At 51.3% G+C, this 27,500-nt stretch overlaps 1 protein-coding gene across 1 annotated transcript in view; it reads right to left on the bottom strand.

The window, feature by feature from the left end:
- The window catches only part of ccdc180 (coiled-coil domain containing 180), a 90,452-nt gene that overhangs the window by 12,736 nt on the left and 50,216 nt on the right, over window positions 1–27,500 (bottom strand). Inside the window, exons 8-16 of the mRNA XM_079687061.1 lie at window positions 25,148–25,267; window positions 24,364–24,474; window positions 24,174–24,269; window positions 22,228–22,391; window positions 21,054–21,143; window positions 20,821–20,900; window positions 20,422–20,510; window positions 20,220–20,339; window positions 1,947–2,120 (exon numbers count right to left, since the gene is read on the bottom strand). Coding sequence (XP_079543187.1) covers window positions 1,947–2,120; window positions 20,220–20,339; window positions 20,422–20,510; window positions 20,821–20,900; window positions 21,054–21,143; window positions 22,228–22,391; window positions 24,174–24,269; window positions 24,364–24,474; window positions 25,148–25,267 — 1,044 coding nt within the window. The remainder of the gene's footprint in view (window positions 1–1,946; window positions 2,121–20,219; window positions 20,340–20,421; window positions 20,511–20,820; window positions 20,901–21,053; window positions 21,144–22,227; window positions 22,392–24,173; window positions 24,270–24,363; window positions 24,475–25,147; window positions 25,268–27,500) is intronic.

Genomic DNA, 27,500 nt, shown 5'->3' with positions numbered 1-27,500 from the left:
CACAGAGAGACTCGGAGAGACAAAGAGAGACACAGAGAGACAAAGAGAGACACAGAGAGACAAAGAGAGACACAGAGAGACAAAGAGAGACACAGAGAGACTCGGAGAGACAAAGAGAGACAAAGAGAGACACAGAGAGACAAAGAGAGACACAGAGAGACAAAGAGAGACACAGAGAGACTCTGAGAGACTCAGAGACACAGAGAGACAAAGAGAGACACAGAGAGACTCGGAGAGACAAAGAGAGACACAGAGAGACAAAGAGAGACACAGAGAGACACAGAGAGACACAGAGAGCAGGAACACTGATGGTTTATTTGGAGCTGGACAATTCACAAGAGATGTGCTGAGTGTCTGAAGATCTCTACCCCAGAACCCTGTATTCAGCTCTGAGAGAAGAATCAATGGGGGGCTCACCTGTGGGGGGGGGGTTCACCTATGGGGGGTTCACCTGTGAGGGGCTCACCTGGGAGAGGTTCACCTGGGAGAGGCTCACCTGTGAGGGGCTCACCTGGGAGAGGTTCACCTGGGAGAGGCTCACCTGTGAGGGGCTCACCTGGGAGAGGTTCACCTGGGAGAGGCTCACCTGTGAGGGGCTCACCTGGGAGAGGTTCACTGGGAGAGGCTCACCTGTGAGGGGCTCACCTGGGAGAGGTCCACTGGGAGAGGCTCACCTGTGAGGGGCTCACCTGGGAGAGGTTCACCTGGGAGAGGCTCACCTGGGGGGGTTCACCTGGGAGAGGCTCACCTGGGAGAGGCTCACCTGTGAGGGGCTCACCTGGGAGAGGTCCACTGGGAGAGGCTCACCTGTGAGGGGCTCACCTGGGAGAGGTTCACCTGGGAGAGGCTCACCTGTGAGGGGCTCACCTGGGAGAGGTCCACTGGGAGAGGCTCACCTGTGAGGGGCTCACCTGGGAGAGGTTCACTGGGAGAGGCTCACCTGTGAGGGGCTCACCTGGGAGAGGTTCACTGGGAGACGCTCACCTATGAGGAACTCACCTTGGAGAGGCTCACCTGGGGGGGGGGGGGTTCACCTATGGGAGGTTCACTTGTGAGGGGCTCATCTAGGGGGGTTCACCTATGGGGGGCTCACCTGGAAGAGGCTCACCTGTGAGGGACTCACCTTGGAGAGGCTCACCTGGGGGGGGGGGTCACCTATGGGGGGTTCACCTGTGAGAGGCTCACCTGGGAGAGACTCACCTGTGAGGGGCTCACCTGGGAGAGGCTCACCTGGGGGGGGTTCACCTATGGGGGGCTCACCTTGGAGAGGCTCACCTGGGGGGGGGGTTGACCTATGGGAGGTTCACCTGTGAGGGGCTCATCTGGGGGGGTTCACCTATGGGGGCTCACCTGGGAGAGGCTCACCTGTGAGGGACTCACCTTGGAGAGGCTCACCTGGGGGGGGGGTTCACCTATGGGGGGTTCACCTGTGAGAGGCTCACCTGGGAGAGGCTCACCTGTGAGGGGCTCACCTGGGAGAGGCTCACCTGGGGGGGGTTCCCCTATGGGGGGCTCACCTGTGAGGGGCTCACCTGGGAGAGGCTCACCTATGGGAGGTTCACCTGTGAGGGGCTCATCTGGGGGGTTCACCTATGGGGGGCTCACCTGGGAGAGGCTCACCTGGGGGGGGGTTCACCTATGGGGGGCTCACCTGTGAGGGGCTCACCTGTGAGGGGCTCACCTGGGAGAGGCTCACATGCAAGGGGCTCACCTGGGAGAGGCTCACCTGGGGGGGTTCACCTGGGAGAGGCTCACCTGTGAGGGGCTCACCTGGGAGAGGCTCACCTGGGGGGGTTCACCTGGGAGAAGCTCACCTTGGGGGGCTCACCTGGGAGAGGCTCACCTGTGAGGGGCTCACCTGGGAGAGGCTCACCTGGGGGGGTTCACCTGGGAGAGGCTCACCTGGGGGGGGTTCACCTGGGAGAAGCTCACCTTGGGGGGCTCACCTGTGTGTTTCTCTGCTGTGAGCGTTGCAGGTCCTCCAGGTGTTGTTTTATTTCTTCTTCTATGGTCTCTAACCTGCGGCTGTGTGTCTCCCATAGCAACGCTGCCCCTCGCATCACAACAAACACACATCTGGTGAGAGTGAGAGCACGACAGGTAGCAGAGTCACTGCAGCGCTGCAGACAGACAGGTAGAGAGAGAGACTGGTTACAGACAGACAGGTTACAGACAGATAGGTAGAGGGAGAGATTGGCAGGCTGAGGAGGTTCAACATTGACTCCAGGATACTCTGCAACTTCTACAGGTGCTCCATAGAGAGCATCCTGACCTACAGGTGCTCCATAGAGAGCATCCTGACCTACAGGTGCTCCATAGAGAGCATCCTGACCTTCAGGTGCTCCATAGAGAGCATCCTGACCTTCAGGTGCTCCATAGAGAGGGTCCTGACGTACAGGTGCTCCATAGAGAGCATCCTGACCTACAGGTGCTCCATAGAGAGGGTCCTGACCTACAGGTGCTCCATAGAGAGCATCCTGACCTACAGGTGCTCCATAGAGAGCATCCTGACCTTCAGGTGCTCCATAGAGAGGGTCCTGACCTACAGGTGCTCCATAGAGAGCATCCTGACCTACAGGTGCTCCATAGAGAGCATCCTGACCTCCTACAGGTGCTCCATAGAGAGCATCCTGACCTTCAGGTGCTCCATAGAGAGCATCCTGACCTTCTACAGGTGCTCCATAGAGAGCATCCTGACCTTCTACAGGTGCTCCATAGAGAGCATCCTGACCTTCAGGTGCTCCATAGAGAGCATCCTGACCTTCTACAGGTGCTCCATAGAGAGCATCCTGACCTTCAGGTGCTCCATAGAGAGCATCCTGACCTACAGGTGCTCCATAGAGAGCATCCTGACCTACAGGTGCTCCATAGAGAGCATCCTGACCTTCAGGTGCTCCATAGAGAGCATCCTGACCTTCAGGTGCTCCATAGAGAGCATCCTGACCTCCTACAGGTGCTCCATAGAGAGCATCCTGACCTACAGGTGCTCCATAGAGAGCATCCTGACCTTCAGGTGCTCCATAGAGAGCATCCTGACCTACAGGTGCTCCATAGAGAGCATCCTGACCTCCTACAGGTGCTCCATAGAGAGCATCCTGACCTCCTACAGGTGCTCCATAGAGAGCATCCTGACCTACAGGTGCTCCATAGAGAGCATCCTGACCTCCTACAGGTGCTCCATAGAGAGCATCCTGACCTACAGGTGCTCCATAGAGAGCATCCTGACCTACAGGTGCTCCATAGAGAGCATCCTGACCTACAGGTGCTCCATAGAGAGCATCCTGACCTACTACAGGTGCTCCATAGAGAGCATCCTGACCTTCTACAGGTGCTCCATAGAGAGCATCCTGACCTTCAGGTGCTCCATAGAGAGCATCCTGACCTACAGGTGCTCCATAGAGAGCATCCTGACCTACAGGTGCTCCATAGAGAGCATCCTGACCTTCAGGTGTTCCATAGAGAGCATCCTGACCTACAGGTGCTCCATAGAGAGCATCCTGACCTTCAGGTGTTCCATAGAGAGCATCTTGACCTACAGGTGCTCCATAGAGAGCATCCTGACCTTCAGGTGTTCCATATAGAGCATCTTGACCTACAGGTGCTCCATAGAGAGCATCTTGACCTACAGGTGCTCCATAGAGAGCATCCTGACCTTCAGGTGTTCCATAGAGAGCATCCTGACCTACAGGTGCTCCATAGAGAGCATCCTGACCTTCTACAGGTGCTCCATAGAGAGCATCCTGACCTTCAGGTGCTCCATAGAGAGCATTCTGACCTACAGGTGCTCCATAGAGAGCATCCTGACCTTCTTCAGGTGCTCCATAGAGAGCATCCTGACCTTCAGGTGCTCCATATAGAGCATCCTGACCTTCAGGTGCTCCATAGAAAGCATCCTGACCTTCTACAGGTGCTCCATAGAGAGCATCCTGACCTTCTACAGGTGCTCCATAGAGAGCATCCTGACCTTCTACAGGTGCTCCATAGAGAGCATCCTGACCTTCAGGTGCTCCATAGAGAGCATCCTGACCTTCTACAAGTGCTCCATAGAGAGCATCCTGACCTACAGGTGCTCCATAGAGAGCATCCTGACCTACAGGTGCTCCATAGAGAGCATCCTGACCTTCTACAGGTGCTCCATAGAGAGCATCCTGACCTTCAGGTGCTCCATAGAGAGCATCCTGACCTTCAGGTGCTCCATAGAGAGCATCCTGACCTTCTACAAGTGCTCCATAGAGAGCATCCTGACCTTCTACAAGTGCTCCATAGAGAGCATCCTGACCTACAGGTGCTCCATAGAGAGCATCCTGACCTTCAGGTGCTCCATAGAGAGCATCCTGACCTTCAGGTGCTCCATAGAGAGCATCCTGACCTACAGGTGCTCCATAGAGAGCATCCTGACCTACAGGTGCTCCATAGAGAGCATCCTGACCTTCAGGTGCTCCATAGAGAGCATCCTGACCTACAGGTGCTCCATAGAGAGCATCCTGACCTTCAGGTGCTCCATAGAGAGCATCCTGACCTACAGGTGCTCCATAGAGAGCATCCTGACCTACAGGTGCTCCATAGAGAGCATCCTGACCTTCAGGTGCTCCATAGAGAGCATCCTGACCTACAGGTGCTCCACAGAGAGCATCCTGACCTACAGGTGCTCCACAGAGAGCATCCTGACCTACAGGTGCTCCATAGAGAGCATCCTGACCTTCAGGTGCTCCACAGAGAGCATCCTGACCTTCTACAGGTGCTCCATAGAGAGCATCCTGACCTTCAGGTGCTCCATAGAGAGCATCCTAACCTTCAGGTGCTCCATAGAGAGCATCCTGACCTTCAGGTGCTCCATAGAGAGCATCCTGACCTACAGGTGCTCCATAGAGAGCATCCTGACCTTCAGGTGCTCCATAGAGAGCATCCTGACCTTCAGGCGCTTCATAGAGAGCATCCTGACCTTCAGGTGCTTCATAGAGAGCATCCTGACCTTCTACAGGTGCTCCATAGAGAGCATCCTGACCTTCAGGTGCTCCATAGAGAGCATCCTGACCTGCAGGTGCTCCATAGAGAGCATCCTGACCTACAGGTGCTCCATAGAGAGCATCCTGACCTTCTACAGGTGCTCCATAGAGAGCATCCTGACCTACAGGTGCTCCATAGAGAGCATCCTGACCTACAGGTGCTCCATAGAGAGCATCCTGACCTTCAGGTGCTCCATAGAGAGCATCCTGACCTTCTACAGGTGCTCCATAGAGAGCATCCTGACCTTCTACAGGTGCTCCATAGAGAGCATCCTGACCTTCAGGTGCTCCATAGAGAGCATCCTGACCTACAGGTGCTCCATAGAGAGCATCCTGACCTTCTACAGGTGCTCCATAGAGAGCATCCTGACCTTCAGGTGCTCCATAGAGAGCATCCTGACCTTCTACAGGTGCTCCATAGAGAGCATCCTGACCTTCTACAGGTGCTCCATAGAGAGCATCCTGACCTTCTACAGGTGCTCCATAGAGAGCATCCTGACCTTCTACAGGTGCTCCAGAGAGAGCATCCTGACCTTCTACAGGTGCTCCAGAGAGAGCATCCTGACCTTCTACAGGTGCTCCATAGAGAGCATCCTGATCTTCTATAGGTGCTCCATAGAGAGCATCCTGACCTACAGGTGCTCCATAGAGAGCATCCTGACCTACAGGTGCTCCATAGAGAGCATCCTGACCTACAGGTGCTCCATAGAGAGCATCCTGACCTTCTACAGGTGCTCCATAGAGAGCATCCTGACCTACAGGTGCTCCATAGAGAGCATCCTGACCTACAGGTGCTCCATAGAGAGGATCCTGACCTACAGGTAGTCCATAGAGAGCATCCTGACCTTCTACATGTGCTCCATAGAGAGCATCCTGACCTTCAGGTGCTCCATAGAGAGCATCCTGACCTTCTACAGGTGCTCCATAGAGAGCATCCTGACCTTCAGGTGCTCCATAGAGAGCATCCTGACCTACAGGTGCTCCATAGAGAGCATCCTGACCTACAGGTGCTCCATAGAGAGCATCCTGACCTTCTACAGGTGCTCCATAGAGAGCATCCTGACCTACTACAGGTGCTCCATAGAGAGCATCCTGACCTACAGGTGCTCCATAGCGAGCATCCTGACCTACAGGTGCTCCATAGAGAGCATCCTGACCTTCAGGTGCTCCATAGAGAGCATCCTGACCTACAGGTGCTCCATAGAGAGCATCCTGACCTTCTACAGGTGCTCCATAGAGAGCATCCTGACCTACAGGTGCTCCATAGAGAGCATCCTGACCTTCAGGTGCTCCATAGAGAGCATCCTGACCTAAAGGTGCTCCATAGAGAGCATCCTGACCTACAGGTGCTCCATAGAGAGCATCCTGACCTTCTACAAGTGCTCCATAGAGAGCATCCTGACCTTCTACAAGTGCTCCATAGAGAGCATCCTGACCTTCAGGTGCTCCATAGAGAGGATCCTGACCTACAGGTGCTCCATAGAGAGCATCCTGACCTACAGGTGCTCCATAGAGAGCATCCTGACCTACAGGTACTCCATAGAGAGCATCCTGACCTTCTACAAGTGCTCCATAGAGAGCATCCTGACCTTCTACAGGTGCTCCATAGAGAGCATCCTGACCTTCAGGTGCTCCATAGAGAGCATCCTGACCTTCAGGTGCTCCATAGAGAGGATCCTGACCTACAGGTGCTCCATAGAGAGCATCCTGACCTACAGGTGCTCCATAGAGAGCATCCTGACCTTCTACAGGTGCTCCATAGAGAGCATCCTGACCTTCAGGTGCTCCATAGAGAGCATCCTGACCTTCTACAAGTGCTCCATAGAGAGCATCCTGACCTACAGGTGCTCCATAGAGAGCATCCTGACCTACTACAGGTGCTCCATAGAGAGCATCCTGACCTTCAGGTGCTCCATAGAGAGCATCCTGACCTACTACAGGTGCTCCATAGAGAGCATCCTGACCTACAGGTGCTCCATAGAGAGCATCCTGACCTACAGGTGCTCCATAGAGAGCATCCTAACCTTCAGGTGCTCCATAGAGAGCATCCTGACCTTCAGGTGCTCCATAGAGAGGATCCTGACCTTCTACAGGTGCTCCATAGAGAGCATCGTGACCTAAAGGTGCTCCATAGAGAGCATCCTGACCTACAGGTGCTCCATAGAGAGCATCCTGACCTACAGGTGCTCCATAGAGAGCATCCTGACCTTCTACAGGTGCTCCATAGAGAGCATCCTGACCTTCAGGTGCTCCATAGAGAGCATCCTGACCTTCTACAAGTGCTCCATAGAGAGCATCCTGACCTACAGGTGCTCCATAGAGAGCATCCTGACCTTCAGGTGCTCCATAGAGAGCATCCTGACCTTCTACAGGTGCTCCATAGAGAGCATCCTGACCTTCAGGTGCTCCATAGAGAGCATCCTGACCTACAGGTGCTCCATAGAGAGCATCCTGACCTACAGGTGCTCCATAGAGAGCATCCTGACCTTCAGGTGCTCCATAGAGAGCATCCTGACCTTCAGGTGCTCCATAGAGAGCATCCTGACCTCCTACAGGTGCTCCATAGAGAGCATCCTGACCTACAGGTGCTCCATAGAGAGCATCCTGACCTTCAGGTGCTCCATAGAGAGCATCCTGACCTACAGGTGCTCCATAGAGAGCATCCTGACCTCCTACAGGTGCTCCATAGAGAGCATCCTGACCTCCTACAGGTGCTCCATAGAGAGCATCCTGACCTACAGGTGCTCCATAGAGAGCATCCTGACCTCCTACAGGTGCTCCATAGAGAGCATCCTGACCTACAGGTGCTCCATAGAGAGCATCCTGACCTACAGGTGCTCCATAGAGAGCATCCTGACCTACAGGTGCTCCATAGAGAGCATCCTGACCTACTACAGGTGCTCCATAGAGAGCATCCTGACCTTCTACAGGTGCTCCATAGAGAGCATCCTGACCTTCAGGTGCTCCATAGAGAGCATCCTGACCTACAGGTGCTCCATAGAGAGCATCCTGACCTACAGGTGCTCCATAGAGAGCATCCTGACCTTCAGGTGTTCCATAGAGAGCATCCTGACCTACAGGTGCTCCATAGAGAGCATCCTGACCTTCAGGTGTTCCATAGAGAGCATCTTGACCTACAGGTGCTCCATAGAGAGCATCCTGACCTTCAGGTGTTCCATATAGAGCATCTTGACCTACAGGTGCTCCATAGAGAGCATCTTGACCTACAGGTGCTCCATAGAGAGCATCCTGACCTTCAGGTGTTCCATAGAGAGCATCCTGACCTTCTACAGGTGCTCCATAGAGAGCATCCTGACCTTCTACAGGTGCTCCATAGAGAGCATCCTGACCTTCAGGTGCTCCATAGAGAGCATTCTGACCTACAGGTGCTCCATAGAGAGCATCCTGACCTTCTTCAGGTGCTCCATAGAGAGCATCCTGACCTTCAGGTGCTCCATATAGAGCATCCTGACCTTCAGGTGCTCCATAGAAAGCATCCTGACCTTCTACAGGTGCTCCATAGAGAGCATCCTGACCTTCTACAGGTGCTCCATAGAGAGCATCCTGACCTTCTACAGGTGCTCCATAGAGAGCATCCTGACCTTCAGGTGCTCCATAGAGAGCATCCTGACCTTCAGGTGCTCCATAGAGAGCATCCTGACCTTCTACAAGTGCTCCATAGAGAGCATCCTGACCTACAGGTGCTCCATAGAGAGCATCCTGACCTACAGGTGCTCCATAGAGAGCATCCTGACCTTCTACAGGTGCTCCATAGAGAGCATCCTGACCTTCAGGTGCTCCATAGAGAGCATCCTGACCTTCAGGTGCTCCATAGAGAGCATCCTGACCTTCTACAAGTGCTCCATAGAGAGCATCCTGACCTTCTACAAGTGCTCCATAGAGAGCATCCTGACCTACAGGTGCTCCATAGAGAGCATCCTGACCTTCAGGTGCTCCATAGAGAGCATCCTGACCTTCAGGTGCTCCATAGAGAGCATCCTGACCTACAGGTGCTCCATAGAGAGCATCCTGACCTTCAGGTGCTCCATAGAGAGCATCCTGACCTACAGGTGCTCCATAGAGAGCATCCTGACCTTCAGGTGCTCCATAGAGAGCATCCTGACCTACAGGTGCTCCATAGAGAGCATCCTGACCTACAGGTGCTCCATAGAGAGCATCCTGACCTTCAGGTGCTCCATAGAGAGCATCCTGACCTACAGGTGCTCCACAGAGAGCATCCTGACCTACAGGTGCTCCACAGAGAGCATCCTGACCTACAGGTGCTCCATAGAGAGCATCCTGACCTTCAGGTGCTCCACAGAGAGCATCCTGACCTTCTACAGGTGCTCCATAGAGAGCATCCTGACCTTCAGGTGCTCCATAGAGAGCATCCTAACCTTCAGGTGCTCCATAGAGAGCATCCTGACCTTCAGGTGCTCCATAGAGAGCATCCTGACCTACAGGTGCTCCATAGAGAGCATCCTGACCTTCAGGTGCTCCATAGAGAGCATCCTGACCTTCAGGCGCTTCATAGAGAGCATCCTGACCTTCAGGTGCTTCATAGAGAGCATCCTGACCTTCTACAGGTGCTCCATAGAGAGCATCCTGACCTTCAGGTGCTCCATAGAGAGCATCCTGACCTGCAGGTGCTCCATAGAGAGCATCCTGACCTACAGGTGCTCCATAGAGAGCATCCTGACCTTCTACAGGTGCTCCATAGAGAGCATCCTGACCTACAGGTGCTCCATAGAGAGCATCCTGACCTACAGGTGCTCCATAGAGAGCATCCTGACCTTCAGGTGCTCCATAGAGAGCATCCTGACCTACAGGTGCTCCATAGAGAGCATCCTGACCTTCTACAGGTGCTCCATAGAGAGCATCCTGACCTTCTACAGGTGCTCCATAGAGAGCATCCTGACCTTCAGGTGCTCCATAGAGAGCATCCTGACCTACAGGTGCTCCATAGAGAGCATCCTGACCTTCTACAGGTGCTCCATAGAGAGCATCCTGACCTTCAGGTGCTCCATAGAGAGCATCCTGACCTTCTACAGGTGCTCCATAGAGAGCATCCTGACCTTCTACAGGTGCTCCATAGAGAGCATCCTGACCTTCTACAGGTGCTCCATAGAGAGCATCCTGACCTTCTACAGGTGCTCCAGAGAGAGCATCCTGACCTTCTACAGGTGCTCCAGAGAGAGCATCCTGACCTTCTACAGGTGCTCCATAGAGAGCATCCTGATCTTCTATAGGTGCTCCATAGAGAGCATCCTGACCTACAGGTGCTCCATAGAGAGCATCCTGACCTACAGGTGCTCCATAGAGAGCATCCTGACCTACAGGTGCTCCATAGAGAGCATCCTGACCTTCTACAGGTGCTCCATAGAGAGCATCCTGACCTACAGGTGCTCCATAGAGAGCATCCTGACCTACAGGTGCTCCATAGAGAGGATCCTGACCTACAGGTAGTCCATAGAGAGCATCCTGACCTTCTACATGTGCTCCATAGAGAGCATCCTGACCTTCAGGTGCTCCATAGAGAGCATCCTGACCTTCTACAGGTGCTCCATAGAGAGCATCCTGACCTTCAGGTGCTCCATAGAGAGCATCCTGACCTACAGGTGCTCCATAGAGAGCATCCTGACCTACAGGTGCTCCATAGAGAGCATCCTGACCTTCTACAGGTGCTCCATAGAGAGCATCCTGACCTACTACAGGTGCTCCATAGAGAGCATCCTGACCTACAGGTGCTCCATAGAGAGCATCCTGACCTTCAGGTGCTCCATAGAGAGCATCCTGACCTACAGGTGCTCCATAGAGAGCATCCTGACCTTCTACAGGTGCTCCATAGAGAGCATCCTGACCTACAGGTGCTCCATAGAAAGCATCCTGACCTTCAGGTGCTCCATAGAGAGCATCCTGACCTAAAGGTGCTCCATAGAGAGCATCCTGACCTACAGGTGCTCCATAGAGAGCATCCTGACCTTCTACAAGTGCTCCATAGAGAGCATCCTGACCTTCTACAAGTGCTCCATAGAGAGCATCCTGACCTTCAGGTGCTCCATAGAGAGGATCCTGACCTACAGGTGCTCCATAGAGAGCATCCTGACCTACAGGTGCTCCATAGAGAGCATCCTGACCTACAGGTACTCCATAGAGAGCATCCTGACCTTCTACAAGTGCTCCATAGAGAGCATCCTGACCTTCTACAGGTGCTCCATAGAGAGCATCCTGACCTTCAGGTGCTCCATAGAGAGCATCCTGACCTTCAGGTGCTCCATAGAGAGGATCCTGACCTACAGGTGCTCCATAGAGAGCATCCTGACCTACAGGTGCTCCATAGAGAGCATCCTGACCTTCTACAGGTGCTCCATAGAGAGCATCCTGACCTTCTACAGGTGCTCCATAGAGAGCATCCTGACCTTCAGGTGCTCCATAGAGAGCATCCTGACCTTCTACAAGTGCTCCATAGAGAGCATCCTGACCTACAGGTGCTCCATAGAGAGCATCCTGACCTACTACAGGTGCTCCATAGAGAGCATCCTGACCTTCAGGTGCTCCATAGAGAGCATCCTGACCTACTACAGGTGCTCCATAGAGAGCATCCTGACCTACAGGTGCTCCATAGAGAGCATCCTGACCTACAGGTGCTCCATAGAGAGCATCCTAACCTTCAGGTGCTCCATAGAGAGCATCCTGACCTTCAGGTGCTCCATAGAGAGGATCCTGACCTTCTACAGGTGCTCCATAGAGAGCATCGTGACCTAAAGGTGCTCCATAGAGAGCATCCTGACCTACAGGTGCTCCATAGAGAGCATCCTGACCTACAGGTGCTCCATAGAGAGCATCCTGACCTTCTACAGGTGCTCCATAGAGAGCATCCTGACCTTCAGGTGCTCCATAGAGAGCATCCTGACCTTCTACAAGTGCTCCATAGAGAGCATCCTGACCTACAGGTGCTCCATAGAGAGCATCCTGACCTACAGGTGCTCCATAGAGAGCATCCTGACCTTCTACAGGTGCTCCATAGAGAGCATCCTGACCTTCAGGTGCTCCATAGAGAGCATCCTGACCTTCTACAAGTGCTCCATAGAGAGCATCCTGACCTACAGGTGCTCCATAGAGAGCATCCTGACCTTCAGGTGCTCCATAGAGAGCACCCTGACCTTCAGGTGCTCCATAGAGAGCACCCTGACCTTCAGGTGCTCCATAGAGAGCATCCTGACCTCCTACAGGTGCTCCATAGAGAGCATCCTGACCTTCAGGTGCTCCATAGAGAGCATCCTGACCTACAGGTGCTCCATAGAGAGCATCCTGACCTTCAGGTGCTCCATAGAGAGGGTCCTGACCTACAGGTGCTCCATAGAGAGCATCCTGACCTACAGGTGCTCCATAGAGAGCATCCTGACCTCCTACAGGTGCTCCATAGAGAGCATCCTGACCTACAGGTGCTCCATAGAGAGCATCCTGACCTTCTACAGGTGCTCCATAGAGAGCATCCTGACCTTCTACAGGTGCTCCATAGAGAGCATCCTGACCTTCAGGTGCTCCATAGAGAGCATCCTGACCTACAGGTGCTCCATAGAGAGCATCCTGACCTACAGGTGCTCCATAGAGAGCATCCTGACCTTCAGGTGCTCCATAGAGAGCATCCTGACCTACAGGTGCTCCATAGAGAGCATCCTGACCTTCAGGTGCTCCATAGAGAGCATCCTGACCTCCTACAGGTGCTCCATAGAGAGCATCCTGACCTACAGGTGCTCCATAGAGAGCATCCTGACCTCCTACAGGTGCTCCATAGAGAGCATCCTGACCTACAGGTGCTCCATAGAGAGCATCCTGACCTACAGGTGCTCCATAGAGAGCATCCTGACCTACAGGTGCTCCATAGAGAGCATCCTGACCTACTACAGGTGCTCCATAGAGAGCATCCTGACCTTCTACAGGTGCTCCATAGAGAGCATCCTGACCTTCAGGTGCTCCATAGAGAGCATCCTGACCTACAGGTGCTCCATAGAGAGCATCCTGACCTTCTACAGGTGCTCCATAGAGAGCATCCTGACCTTCTTCAGGTGCTCCATAGAGAGCATCCTGACCTTCAGGTGCTCCATATAGAGCATCCTGACCTTCAGGTGCTCCATAGAAAGCATCCTGACCTTCTACAGGTGCTCCATAGAGAGCATCCTGACCTTCTACAGGTGCTCCATAGAGAGCATCCTGACCTTCTACAGGTGCTCCATAGAGAGCATCCTGACCTTCAGGTGCTCCATAGAGAGCATCCTGACCTTCAGGTGCTCCATAGAGAGCATCCTGACCTTCTACAAGTGCTCCATAGAGAGCATCCTGACCTACAGGTGCTCCATAGAGAGCATCCTGACCTTCAGGTGCTCCATAGAGAGCATCCTGACCTTCAGGTGCTCCATAGAGAGCATCCTGACCTTCTACAAGTGCTCCATAGAGAGCATCCTGACCTTCAGGTGCTCCATAGAGAGCATCCTGACCTACAGGTGCTCCATAGAGAGCATCCTGACCTTCAGGTGCTCCATAGAGAGCATCCTGACCTTCAGGTGCTCCATAGAGAGCATCCTGACCTACAGGTGCTCCACAGAGAGCATCCTGACCTACAGGTGCTCCATAGAGAGCATCCTGACCTACAGGTGCTCCATAGAGAGCATCCTGACCTTCAGGTGCTCCACAGAGAGCATCCTGACCTTCTACAGGTGCTCCATAGAGAGCATCCTGACCTTCAGGTGCTCCATAGAGAGCATCCTGACCTTCAGGTGCTCCATAGAGAGCATCCTGACCTACAGGTGCTCCATAGAGAGCATCCTGACCTTCAGGTGCTCCATAGAGAGCATCCTGACCTACAGGTGCTCCATAGAGAGCATCCTGACCTTCTACAGGTGCTCCATAGAGAGGATCCTGACCTACAGGTGCTCCATAGAGAGGGTCTTGACCTTCAGGCGCTTCATAGAGAGCATCCTGACCTTCAGGTGCTTCATAGAGAGCATCCTGACCTTCTACAGGTGCTCCATAGAGAGGATCCTGACCTACAGGTGCTCCATAGAGAGGGTCCTGACCTACAGGTGCTCCATAGAGAGCATCCTGACCTTCAGGTGCTCCATAGAGAGCATCCTGACCTGCAGGTGCTCCATAGAGAGCATCCTGACCTACAGGTGCTCCATAGAGAGCATCCTGACCTTCTACAGGTGCTCCATAGAGAGCATCCTGACCTACAGGTGCTCCATAGAGAGCATCCTGACCTTCAGGTGCTCCATAGAGAGCATCCTGACCTACAGGTGCTCCATAGAGAGCATCCTGACCTTCTACAGGTGCTCCATAGAGAGCATCCTGACCTTCAGGTGCTCCATAGAGAGCATCCTGACCTACAGGTGCTCCATAGAGAGCATCCTGACCTTCTACAGGTGCTCCATAGAGAGCATCCTGACCTTCAGGTGCTCCATAGAGAGCATCCTGACCTTCTACAGGTGCTCCATAGAGAGCATCCTGACCTTCTACAGGTGCTCCAGAGAGAGCATCCTGACCTTCTACAGGTGCTCCATAGAGAGCATCTTGACCTTCTACAGGTGCTCCATAGAGAGCATCCTGACCTTCTACAGGTGCTCCATAGAGAGCATCCTGACCTTCTACAGGTGCTCCATAGAGAGCATCCTGACCTTCTATAGGTGCTCCATAGAGAGCATCCTGACCTACAGGTGCTCCATAGAGAGCATCCTGACCTACAGGTGCTCCATAGAGAGGACCCTGACCTTCTACAGGTGCTCCATAGAGAGCATCCTGACCTTCTATAGGTGCTCCATAGAGAGCATCCTGACCTACAGGTGCTCCATAGAGAGCATCCTGACCTACAGGTGCTCCATAGAGAGCATCCTGACCTACAGGTGCTCCATAGAGAGCATCCTGACCTTCTACAGGTGCTCCATAGAGAGCATCCTGACCTACAGGTGCTCCATAGAGAGGATCCTGACCTACAGGTAGTCCATAGAGAGCATCCTGACCTTCTACATGTGCTCCATAGAGAGCATCCTGACCTTCAGGTGCTCCATAGAGAGCATCCTGACCTTCTACAGGTGCTCCATAGAGAGCATCCTGACCTTCAGGTGCTCCATAGAGAGCATCCTGACCTACAGGTGCTCCATAGAGAGCATCCTGACCTACAGGTGCTCCATAGAGAGCATCCTGACCTTCTACAGGTGCTCCATAGAGAGCATCCTGACCTACAGGTGCTCCATAGCGAGCATCCTGACCTACAGGTGCTCCATAGAGAGCATCCTGACCTTCAGGTGCTCCATAGAGAGCATCCTGACCTACAGGTGCTCCATAGAGAGCATCCTGACCTTCAGGTGCTCCATAGAGAGCATCCTGACCTTCAGGTGCTCCATAGAGAGCATCCTGACCTTCTACAGGTGCTCCATAGAGAGCATCCTGACCTACAGGTGCTCCATAGAGAGCATCCTGACCTTCAGGTGCTCCATAGAGAGCATCCTGACCTAAAGGTGCTCCATAGAGAGCATCCTGACCTACAGGTGCTCCATAGAGAGCATCCTGACCTTCTACAAGTGCTCCATAGAGAGCATCCTGACCTTCTACAAGTGCTCCATAGAGAGCATCCTGACCTTCAGGTGCTCCATAGAGAGGATCCTGACCTACAGGTGCTCCATAGAGAGCATCCTGACCTACAGGTGCTCCATAGAGAGCATCCTGACCTACAGGTACTCCATAGAGAGCATCCTGACCTTCTACAAGTGCTCCATAGAGAGCATCCTGACCTTCTACAGGTGCTCCATAGAGAGCATCCTGACCTTCAGGTGCTCCATAGAGAGCATCCTGACCTTCAGGTGCTCCATAGAGAGGATCCTGACCTACAGGTGCTCCATAGAGAGCATCCTGACCTACAGGTGCTCCATAGAGAGCATCCTGACCTTCTACAGGTGCTCCATAGAGAGCATCCTGACCTTCTACAGGTGCTCCATAGAGAGCATCCTGACCTTCAGGTGCTCCATAGAGAGCATCCTGACCTTCTACAAGTGCTCCATAGAGAGCATCCTGACCTACAGGTGCTCCATAGAGAGCATCCTGACCTACTACAGGTGCTCCATAGAGAGCATCCTGACCTTCAGGTGCTCCATAGAGAGCATCCTGACCTTCTACAGGTGCTCCATAGAGAGCATCCTGACCTACAGGTGCTCCATAGAGAGCATCCTGACCTACTACAGGTGCTCCATAGAGAGCATCCTGACCTAAAGGTGCTCCATAGAGAGGATCCTGACCTTCTACAGGTGCTCCATAGAGAGCATCCTGACCTAAAGGTGCTCCATAGAGAGCATCCTGACCTACAGGTGCTCCATAGAGAGCATCCTGACCTACAGGTGCTCCATAGAGAGCATCCTGACCTTCTACAGGTGCTCCATAGAGAGCATCCTGACCTTCAGGTGCTCCATAGAGAGCATCCTGACCTTCTACAAGTGCTCCATAGAGAGCATCCTGACCTACAGGTGCTCCATAGAGAGCATCCTGACCTACAGGTGCTCCATAGAGAGCATCCTGACCTACAGGTGCTCCATAGAGAGCATCCTGACCTTCTACAGGTGCTCCATAGAGAGCATCCTGACCTTCTACAGGTGCTCCATAGAGAGCATCCTGACCTTCAGGTGCTCCATAGAGAGCATCCTGACCTTCTACAAGTGCTCCATAGAGAGCATCCTGACCTTCAGGTGCTCCATAGAGAGCATCCTGACCTTCTACAAGTGCTCCATAGAGAGCATCCTGACCTTCAGGTGCTCCATAGAGAGCACCCTGACCTTCAGGTGCTCCATAGAGAGCATCCTGACCTTCAGGTGCTCCATAGAGAGCATCCTGACCTACAGGTGCTCCATAGAGAGCACCCTGACCTTCAGGTGCTCCATAGAGAGCATCCTGACCTTCAGGTGCTCCATAGAGAGCATCCTGACCTCCTACAGGTGCTCCATAGAGAGCATCCTGACCTTCAGGTGCTCCATAGAGAGCATCCTGACCTACAGGTGCTCCATAGAGAGCATCCTGACCTACAGGTGCTCCATAGAGAGCATCCTGACCTACAGGTGCTCCATAGAGAGCATCCTGACCTCCTACAGGTGCTCCATAGAGAGGGTCCTGACCTACAGGTGCTCCATAGAGAGCATCCTGACCTACAGGTGCTCCATAGAGAGGGTCCTGACCTTCAGGTGCTCCATAGAGAGGGTCCTGACCTACAGGTGCTCCATAGAGAGGATCCTGACCTACAGGTACTCCATAGAGAGCATCCTGACCTTCAGGTGCTCCATAGAGAGCATCCTGACCTACAGGTGCTCCATAGAGAGCATCCTGACCTTCAGGTGCTCCATAGAGAGCATCCTGACCTTCAGGTGCTCCATAGAGAGGATCCTGACCTACAGGTGCTCCATAGAGAGGATCCTGACCTACAGGTGCTCCATAGAGAGCATCCTGACCTACAGGTGCTCCATAGAGAGCATCCTGACCTTCTACAGGTGCTCCATAGAGAGCATCCTGACCTTCAGGTACTCCATAGAGAGCATCCTGACCTTCAGGTGCTCCATAGAGAGCATCCTGACCTTCTACAGGTGCTCCATAGAGAGCATCCTGACCTTCAGGTGCTCCATAGAGAGCATCCTGACCTTCTACAAGTGCTCCATAGAGAGCATCCTGACCTTCAGGTGCTCCATAGAGAGCATCCTGACCTACAGGTGCTCCATAGAGAGCATCCTGACCTTCAGGTGCTCCATAGAGAGCATCCTGACCTACAGGTGCTCCATAGAGAGCATCCTGACCTACAGGTGCTCCATAGAGAGCACCCTGACCTTCTACAGGTGCTCCATAGAGAGCATCCTGACCTCCTACAGGTGCTCCATAGAGAGCATCCTGACCTACAGGTGCTCCATAGAGAGCATCCTGACCTTCAGGTGCTCCATAGAGAGCATCCTGACCTAAAGGTGCTCCATAGAGAGGATCCTGACCTTCTACAGGTGCTCCATAGAGAGCATCCTGACCTAAAGGTGCTCCATAGAGAGCATCCTGACCTACAGGTGCTCCATAGAGAGCATCCTGACCTACAGGTGCTCCATAGAGAGCATCCTGACCTACAGGTGCTCCATAGAGAGCATCCTGACCTTCAGGTGCTCCATAGAGAGCATCCTGACCTACAGGTGCTCCATAGAGAGCATCCTGACCTACAGGTGCTCCATAGAGAGCATCCTGACCTTCAGGTGCTCCATAGAGAGCATCCTGACCTACAGGTGCTCCATAGAGAGCATCCTGACCTTCAGGTGCTCCATAGAGAGCACCCTGACCTACAGGTGCTCCATAGAGAGGGTCCTGACCTACAGGTGCTCCAGAGAGAGCATCCTGACCTACAGGTGCTCCATAGAGAGGGTCCTGACCTTCAGGTGCTCCATAGAGAGGGTCCTGACCTACAGGTGCTCCATAGAGAGGATCCTGACCTACAGGTACTCCATAGAGAGCATCCTGACCTACAGGTGCTCCATAGAGAGCATCCTGACCCTCAGGTGCTCCATAGAGAGCATCCTGACCTTCTACAGGTGCTCCATAGAGAGCATCCTGACCTACAGGTGCTCCATAGAGAGGGTCCTGACCTACAGGTGCTCCATAGAGAGCATCCTGACCTTCAGGTGCTCCATAGAGAGCATCTTGACCTACAGGTGCTCCATAGAGAGCATCCTGACCTACAGGTGCTCCATAGAGAGCATCCTGACCTACAGGTGCTCCATAGAGAGCATCCTGACCTTCTACAGGTGCTCCATAGAGAGGGTCCTGACCTTCTACAGGTGCTCCATAGAGAGCATCTTGACCTACAGGTGCTCCATAGAGAGCATCCTGACCTTCTACAGGTGCTCCATAGAGAGCATCCTGACCTTCAGGTGCTCCATAGAGAGGGTCCTGACCTTCTACAGGTGCTCCATAGAGAGGGTCCTGACCTACAGGTGCTCCATAGAGAGCATCCTGACCTACAGGTGCTCCATAGAGAGCATCCTGACCTACAGGTGCTCCATAGAGAGCATCCTGACCTACAGGTGCTCCATAGAGAGGGTCCTGACCTTCTACAGGTGCTCCATAGAGAGCATCCTGACCTACAGGTGCTCCATAGAGAAGGTCCTGACCTTCTACAGGTGCTCCATAGAGAGGGTCCTGACCTTCTACAGGTCAGGGCACCACAGCATCTGGACTAAAACCACCAGACTCAGACTCATTTTTCCCACAGGCCATTAGACTGTTAAACACCTGAACTAGAACGTCCATAACATTCACCTGTTTGCAACTTTAAAAAAAAAACCTATTGATCTAATATATTCCAATGACTTATGGAATATTCTATTTCTATTCTATTTCTATTCTATTCTATTTCTATTCTATTTCTATTCTATTCTATTTCTATTCTATTCTATTCTATTTCTATTCTATTTCATTGTTTATTGTGTTGCGCTGTTGGAGGAGCCTGTGACATATTTACACTGAAGCTATGACACATGACAATAACAGCCTTGAATCCTTGAAAAAGAGACAGGTTACAGACAGACACGTTACAGACAGACAGGTTACAGACAGACAGGTTACAGACAGACACGTTACAGACAGACAGGTTACAGACAGGTTACAGACAGACAGGTTACAGACAGACAGGTTACAGACAGACCGGTTACAGACAGACAGGCTACAGACAGACAGGTTACAGACAGACAGGTTACAGACAGACAGGTTACAGACAGACCGGTTACAGACAGACAGGCTACAGACAGACAGGTTACAGACAGACAGGTTACAGACAGACAGGTTAAAGACAGACCGGTTACAGACAGACAGGTAGAGGGAGAGACAGGTTACAGACAGACCGGTTACAGACAGACAGGTTACAGACAGGTTACAGACAGACAGGTTACAGACAGACAGGTTACAGACAGGTTACAGACAGACAGGTTACAGACAGGTTACAGACAGGTTACAGACAGACAGGTTACAGACAGACAGGTTACAGACAGACCGGTTACAGACAGACAGGGAGAGGGAGAGACAGGTTACAGACAGACAGGTTACAGACAGGTTACAGACAGACAGGTTACAGACAGACAGGTTACAGACAGACCGGTTACAGACAGACAGGGAGAGGGAGAGACAGGTTACAGACAGACAGGTAGGGGGACTGACCTCTAAAGCAGCCAATCGCTCTTCAACCTGACTTTGGCTTTGTCCAATCAGAGTGAGGAGCTGAGAGTTGATGATGTCACTCACTTCCTGCTCCGACAGCTGCAGAGCTGACAGCGCCTCCTGCAGGAGAGATCAAATAATAATAATGTTTAAAAAATCATAATATATCTAAATATAATCTGATGTAATATAATGTGTTCACCTCACAGCGCTCCACCTGTGCCAGTCGATCCTGCCACTGCTGTTCATAACAACAACGCAGCTGATGCAGGAAGTCAGTGTGAAGAGTGTCTATAACACACACACACACACACACACACACACACACACACACACACACACACACACACACACACACACACACACACACACACACACACACACACACACACACACACACACACACACACACACACACACACACACACACACATTTCACTATCAATCCAAACCATGATCTAAACATGAGAACCTGAACATCCCTGTGTGCCCGTGCGTGCGTGTTTGTGTGTGTGTGTGTGTGTGTGTGTGTGTGTGTGTGTGTGTGTGCCCGTGCGTGCGTGTGCGTGCGTGTTTGTGTGTGTGTACTGAGGTGTGTTACCGATCTGTTGATTGATGGCTGTCAGCTGGTTGAACCAATCAGAGACCAGGACAGTGGAGCAGGAGGGTGGGACCAGAAAGCTGAAACAGAGACACTGATTGGTAACTTTTCCTGATATAGATGTACCAATGAGTTGCAGGAAACAGGAAGCAGCTGCTCCATGTTAGCATGTTAGCATAGCTTTCTACAGCAGCTATGTGGCCAGACTGGTGCTTCTGGTTTGAACATCTCACCAGATCCTGTAGACCATGTCTTCACGATGATTTGTCAGATCTGGTTTCAGCTTCTGTAGCTGCAGCTCCTCCTCACTGCTGCAGAGAGCCCTGCAACACAAACACACTTTAACTGTTTTCATCAGCACTTTCTGTGTCTTATTTTACCTACAGGAAGCGGTCTATAACCTGGTTCCTCACCCACCTGAAGCAGTCTATAACCTGGTTCCTCACCCACCTGAAGCGGTCTATAACCTGGTTCCTCACCCACCTGAAGCAGTCTATAACCTGGTTCCTCACCCACCTGAAGCAGTCTATAACCTGGTTCCTCACCCACCTGAAGCGGTCTATAACCTGGTTCCTCACCCACCTGAAGCAGTCTATAACCTGGTTCCTCGCCCACCTTAAGAGTTCTATAACCTGGTTCCTCACCCACCTGAAGCGGTCTATAACCTGGTTCCTCACCCACCTGAAGCGGTCTATAACCTGGTTCTCCACCCACCTGAAGCAGTCTATAACCTGGTTCCTCACCCACCTGAAGCGGTCTATAACCTGGTTCCTCACCCACCTGAAGCGGTCTATAACCTGGTTCTCCACCCACCTGAAGCGGTCTATAACCTGGTTCCTCACCCACCTGAAGCGGTCTATAAACTGGTTCCTCACCCACCTGAAGCGGTCTATAACCTGGTTCCTCACCCACCTGAAGCGGTCTATAACCTGGTTCCTCACCCACCTGAAGCGGTCTATAACCTGGTTCCTCACCCACCTGAAGCGGTCTATAACCTGGTTCTCCACCCACCTGAAGCGGTCTATAACCTGGTTCCTCACCCACCTGAAGCGGTCTATAACCTGGTTCCTCCCCCACCTGAAGCGGTCTATAACCTGGTTCCTCACCCACCTGAAGCGGTCTATAACCTGGTTCCTCACCCACCTGAAGCGGTCTATAACCTGGTTCCTCACCCACCTGAAGCGGTCTATAACCTGGTTCCTCGCCCACCTGAAGCGGTCTATAACCTGGTTCCTCACCCACCTGAAGCGGTCTATAACCTGGTTCCTCACCCACCTGAAGCGGTCTATAACCTGGTTCCTCACCCACCTGAAGCGGTCTATAACCTGGTTCCTCACCCACCTGAAGCAGTCTATAACCTGGTTCCTCACCCACCTGAAGCGGTCTATAACCTGGTTCTCCACCCACCTGAAGCGGTCTATAACCTGAGTGACTCTACTCCTCCTCCAGCGGTTCAGGCTTTCCACCCAGTGCAGACGAAGGAGGTTCTCCTGCTGCAGGTTCTCCTCCTGGAGGCGCAGCAGCAGACGGGCGACGCTGCGGCGGTTTGCCAGGAGAGACTGGTTCAACATCTGAGACACAGACAGGAAGACTTGAGGGCCCTTTACAATGTACAACATAAACCCTGAACCCTCAGGCACTGCATCCGTTATTCGTTTTTAATGGTGATACTGTCTTGATACGGTCCATGTTATTGAGTGGAATGGGTCAGCATTTAGTTTGCACCGTGTGGAGTTCAACCCAACTGTATCTAGTTGGTACCGCTCAAGCACCGGCTCAAGCTTTGGTTCCAAACTCCTTGCTGGCTGATTCATACGGGGTCAGGGACTCAGTCTTGGTCTGGAACCAAACTCCTGGAAAGGGGCTGGACTCTCACCTTTCCTGGAGTTCCCAAGGGTTAGGGATGCTCTGGAGCTGCTCTGTTGAAGCTCTACCCGGGGGAGGAGAGGTTCTCTGACAAGAAGTCTCTGACAAGAAGTCTCTGACAAGAAGTCTTTGACAAGAAGTCTCTGACAAGAAGTCTCTGACAAGAAGTCTCTGACAAGAAGTCTTTGACAAGAAGTTCTCTGACAAGAAGTCTCTGACAAGAAGTCTCTGACAAGAAGTCTCTGACAAGAAGTCTCTGACAAGAAGTCTTTGACAAGAAGTCTCTGACAAGAAGTCTCTGACAAGAAGTCTCTGACAAGAAGTCTCTGACAAGAAGTCTCTGACGAGAAGTTTTTGACAAGAAGTCTTTGGCAAGAAGTCTTTGACAAGAAGTCTCTGACAAGAAGTCTCTGACAAGAAGTCTTTGGCAAGAAGTCTTTGACAAGAAGTCTCTGACAAGAAGTCTCTGACAAGAAGTCTTTGGCAAGAAGTCTTTGACAAGAAGTCTCTGACAAGAAGTCTTTGGCAAGAAGTCTTTGACAAGAAGTCTCTGACAAGAAGTCTCTGACAAGAAGTCTCTGACAAGAAGTCTTTGACAAGAAGTTCTCTGACAAGAAGTCTCTGACAAGAAGTCTCTGACAAGAAGTCTCTGAAAAGAAGTCTCTGACAAGAAGTCTTTGACAAGAAGTCTCTGACAAGAAGTCTCTGACAAGAAGTCTCTGACAAGAAGTCTCTGACAAGAAGTCTCTGACGAGAAGTTTTTGACAAGAAGTCTCTGACAAGAAGTCTTTGACAAGAAGTCTCTGACAAGAAGTCTTTGACAAGAAGTCTCTGACAAGAAGTCTCTGACAAGAAGTTTTTGACAAGAAGTCTCTGACAAGAAGTCTCTGACAAGAAGTCTCTGACGAGAAGTTTTTGACAAGAAGTCTCTGACAAGAAGTTTTTGACAAGAAGTCTCTGACAAGAAGTTTTTGACAAGAAGTCTCTGACAAGAAGTCTCTGACGAGAAGTTTTTGACAAGAAGTCTCTGACAAGAAGTTTTTGACAAGAAGTCTCTGACAAGAAGTTTTTGACAAGAAGTCTCTGACAAGAAGTCTCTGACAAGAAGTCTCTGAAAATAAGTTTTTGACAAGAAGTCTCTGACAAGAAGTCTCTGACAAGACGTCTTTGACAAGAAGTCTCTGACAAGAAGTCTCTGACAAGACGTCTTTGACAAGACGTCTTTGACAAGAAGTCTCTGACGGTTGTTTGTGCTTGTGAGTGCAGGAATGCCGTCTCGCTGGCCAGAAGGCCCTGCAAAACAAACCAAAGCTTCTTTGTCCTCACTTCTTTTTATTCAGGTAGGACAAAAAAGAAGGGGGCAGTGACCGAACCTGGCGTCAAAGTCTGCAGAAAGTCAGCCCAACAGGAACAGAACTGAAAATGTGTTCCTGTCAACTAAAGAAAGTCAGGGGTTGTTGGTCAGGGGTCAGAGGTCAGGGAGTTACCGTGGCCTCGGTGTGGATCAGCCGGCAGACATCAGGTGGAGGCAGGTAGCTGATCTTCTGCAGCCGGTGGAGGTACTTCCTGAGCACAGCTCTGATCTGCAGACAAACACCGTCGCATGTAAACACACGTGTTATCAGATGGTTCTCCAGATGCTACAACAAGCACCCCCCCCCGTGGGACTCTGCTGACCTCTGCGGTTCGTTGAGTCTCAGATTCAGTCAGTTTGTGGTTCAGCTCCTGGATCCTGATCTCCTTTAGCTTCACCTGCTTCTCCACCTGCTCCCAGAGAACACACACCTCCTGAACACAGACAACACACACACAAAGAGACACACACACAAAGAGAGACACACACACACACACACACACACACACACACACACACACACACACACACACACACAGACACACACAACACACACACAGAGACACACACACACAAACACACACACACACAACACACACACACACACACACACACACACACCCCATCATTATTTGAGGAAATGTTTGAGCATATTTCACAATATGGGTTAAATTGTTAAATTTCTGGAGTGCATTCCAGGTGTTCACGTACCTGCACACTGTCATGTTCCAGGTGTTCACGTACCTGCACACTGTCATGTTCCAGGTGTTCACGTACCTGCACACTGTCATGTTCCAGGTGTTCACGTACCTGCACACTGTCATGTTCCAGGTGTTCACGTACCTGCACACTGTCATGTTCCAGGTGTTCACGTACCTGCACACTGTCATGTTCCAGGTGTTCACTTACCTGCACACTGTCATGTTCCAGGTGTTCACGTACCTGCACACTGTCATGTTCCAGGTGTTCACGTACCTGCACACTGTCATGTTCCAGGTGTTCACATACCTGCACACTGTCATGTTCCAGGTGTTCACATACCTGCACACTGTCATGTTCCAGGTGTTCACATACCTGCACACTGTCATGTTCCAGGTGTTCACATACCTGCACACTGTCATGTTCCAGGTGTTCCATTCTGTCCTTCAGGGTGTTCAATCTGAGGTCTACGTCCTGCAGAGAGGACAGCAGCTCCACACTGACGTACCTCACCTGAGTCTCACACACCTGAACACACATTGTGTTAATTAGTTTAGGGAATGTCAGTGAGAATACTGGTGAGATATGATTTATATCAGCTTACCCAATGTATGTTATGGTACTATTCACCGTGTGTTATGGTAGGATTTACCTGTGTCAGGTGTGTTATGGTAGGATTTACCTGTGTCAGGTGTGTTATGGTAGTATGTACCCGTGTCAGGTGTGTTATGGTAGTATGTACCTGTGTCAGGTGTGTTATGGTAGGATTTACCTGTGTCAGGTGTGTTATGGTAGGATTTACCTGTGTCAGGTGTGTTATGGTAGGATTTACCTTTGTCAGGTGTGTTATGGTAGGATTTACCTGTGTCAGGTGTGTTATGGTAGGATTTACCTGTGTCAGGTGTGTTATGGTAGTATGTACCTGTGTCAGGTGTGTTATGGTAGGATTTACCTGTGTCAGGTGTGTTATGGTAGGATTTACCTGTGTCAGGTGTGTTATGGTAGTATGTACCCGTGTCAGGTGTGTTATGGTAGTATGTACCTGTGTCAGGTGTGTTATGGTAGGATTTACCTGTGTCAGGTGTGTTATGGTAGGATTTACCTGTGTCAGGTGTGTTATGGTAGGATTTACCTTTGTCAGGTGTGTTATGGTAGGATTTACCTGTGTCAGGTGTGTTATGGTAGGATTTACCTGTGTCAGGTGTGTTATGGTAGTATGTACCTGTGTCAGGTGTGTTATGGTAGTATGTACCTGTGTCAGGTGTGTTATGGTAGTATGTACCTGTGTCAGGTGTGTTATGGTAGTATGTACCTGTGTCAGGTGTGTTATGGTAGGATTTACCTGTGTCAGGTGTGTTATGGTAGGATTTACCTGTGTCAGGTGTGTTATGGTAGGATTTACCTGTGTCAGGTGTGTTATGGTAGGATTTACCTGTGTCAGGTGTGTTATGGTAGGATGTACCTGTGTCAGGTGTGTTATGGTAGGATTTACCTGTGTCAGGTGTGTTATGGTAGGATTTACCTGTGTCAGGTGTGTTATGGTAGGATGTACCTGTGTCAGGTGTGTTATGGTAGGATTTACCTGTGTCAGGTGTGTTATGGTAAGATTTATCTGTGTCAGGTGTGTTATGGTAGGATGTACCTGTGTCAGGTGTGTTATGGTAGGATTTACCTGTGTGAGGTGTGTTATGGTAGGATTTACCTGTGTCAGGTGTGTTATGGTAGGATTTACCTGTGTCAGGTGTGTTATGGTAGGATTTACCTGTGTCAGGTGTGTTATGGTAGGATGTACCTGTGTCAGGTGTGTTATGGTAGGATTTACCTGTGTGAGGTGTGTTATGGTAGGATTTACCTTTGTCAGGTGTGTTATGGTAGGATGTACCTGTGTCAGGTGTGTTATGGTAGGATTTACCTGTGTGAGGTGTGTTATGGTAGGATGTACCTGTGTCAGGTGTGTTATGGTAGGATTTACCTGTGTCAGGTGTGTTATGGTAGGATTTACCTTTGTCAGGTGTGTTATGGTAGGATTTACCTGTGTCAGGTGTGTTATGGTAGGATTTACCTGTGTCAGGTGTGTTATGGTAGTATGTACCTGTGTCAGGTGTGTTATGGTAGGATTTACCTGTGTCAGGTGTGTTATGGTAGGATTTACCTGTGTCAGGTGTGTTATGGTAGTATGTACCTGTGTCAGGTGTGTTATGGTAGGATTTACCTGTGTCAGGTGTGTTATGGTAGGATTTACCTTTGTCAGGTGTGTTATGGTAGTATTTACCTGTGTCAGGTGTGTTATGGTAGTATGTACCTGTGTCAGGTGTGTTATGGTAGTATGTACCTGTGTCAGGTGTGTTATGGTAGGATTTACCTGTGTCAGATGTGTTATGGTAGGATTTACCTGTGTCAGGTGTGTTATGGTAGTATGTACCTGTGTCAGGTGTGTTATGGTAGTATGTACCTGTGTCAGGTGTGTTATGGTAGGATTTACCTGTGTCAGGTGTGTTATGGTAGTATTTACCTGTGTCAGGTGTGTTATGGTAGGATTTACCTGTGTCAGGTGTGTTATGGTAGGATTTACCTGTGTCAGGTGTGTTATGGTAGGATTTACCTGTGTCAGGTGTGTTATGGTAGGATTTACCTGTGTCAGGTGTGTTATGGTAGGATTTACCTGTGTCAGGTGTGTTATGGTAGTATTTACCTGTGTCAGGTGTGTTATGGTAGGATTTACCTGTGTCAGGTGTGTTATGGTAGGATGTACCTGTGTCAG

This window comes from Notothenia rossii (genome assembly GCF_949606895.1).
Source record: "Notothenia rossii genome assembly, chromosome: 6".
NCBI classification, from domain to species: Eukaryota; Metazoa; Chordata; class Actinopteri; order Perciformes; family Nototheniidae; genus Notothenia; species Notothenia rossii.
The sequence above is the reverse complement of the archived record's forward strand: the minus strand, read 5'-3'. Positions and strand labels throughout refer to the sequence as shown.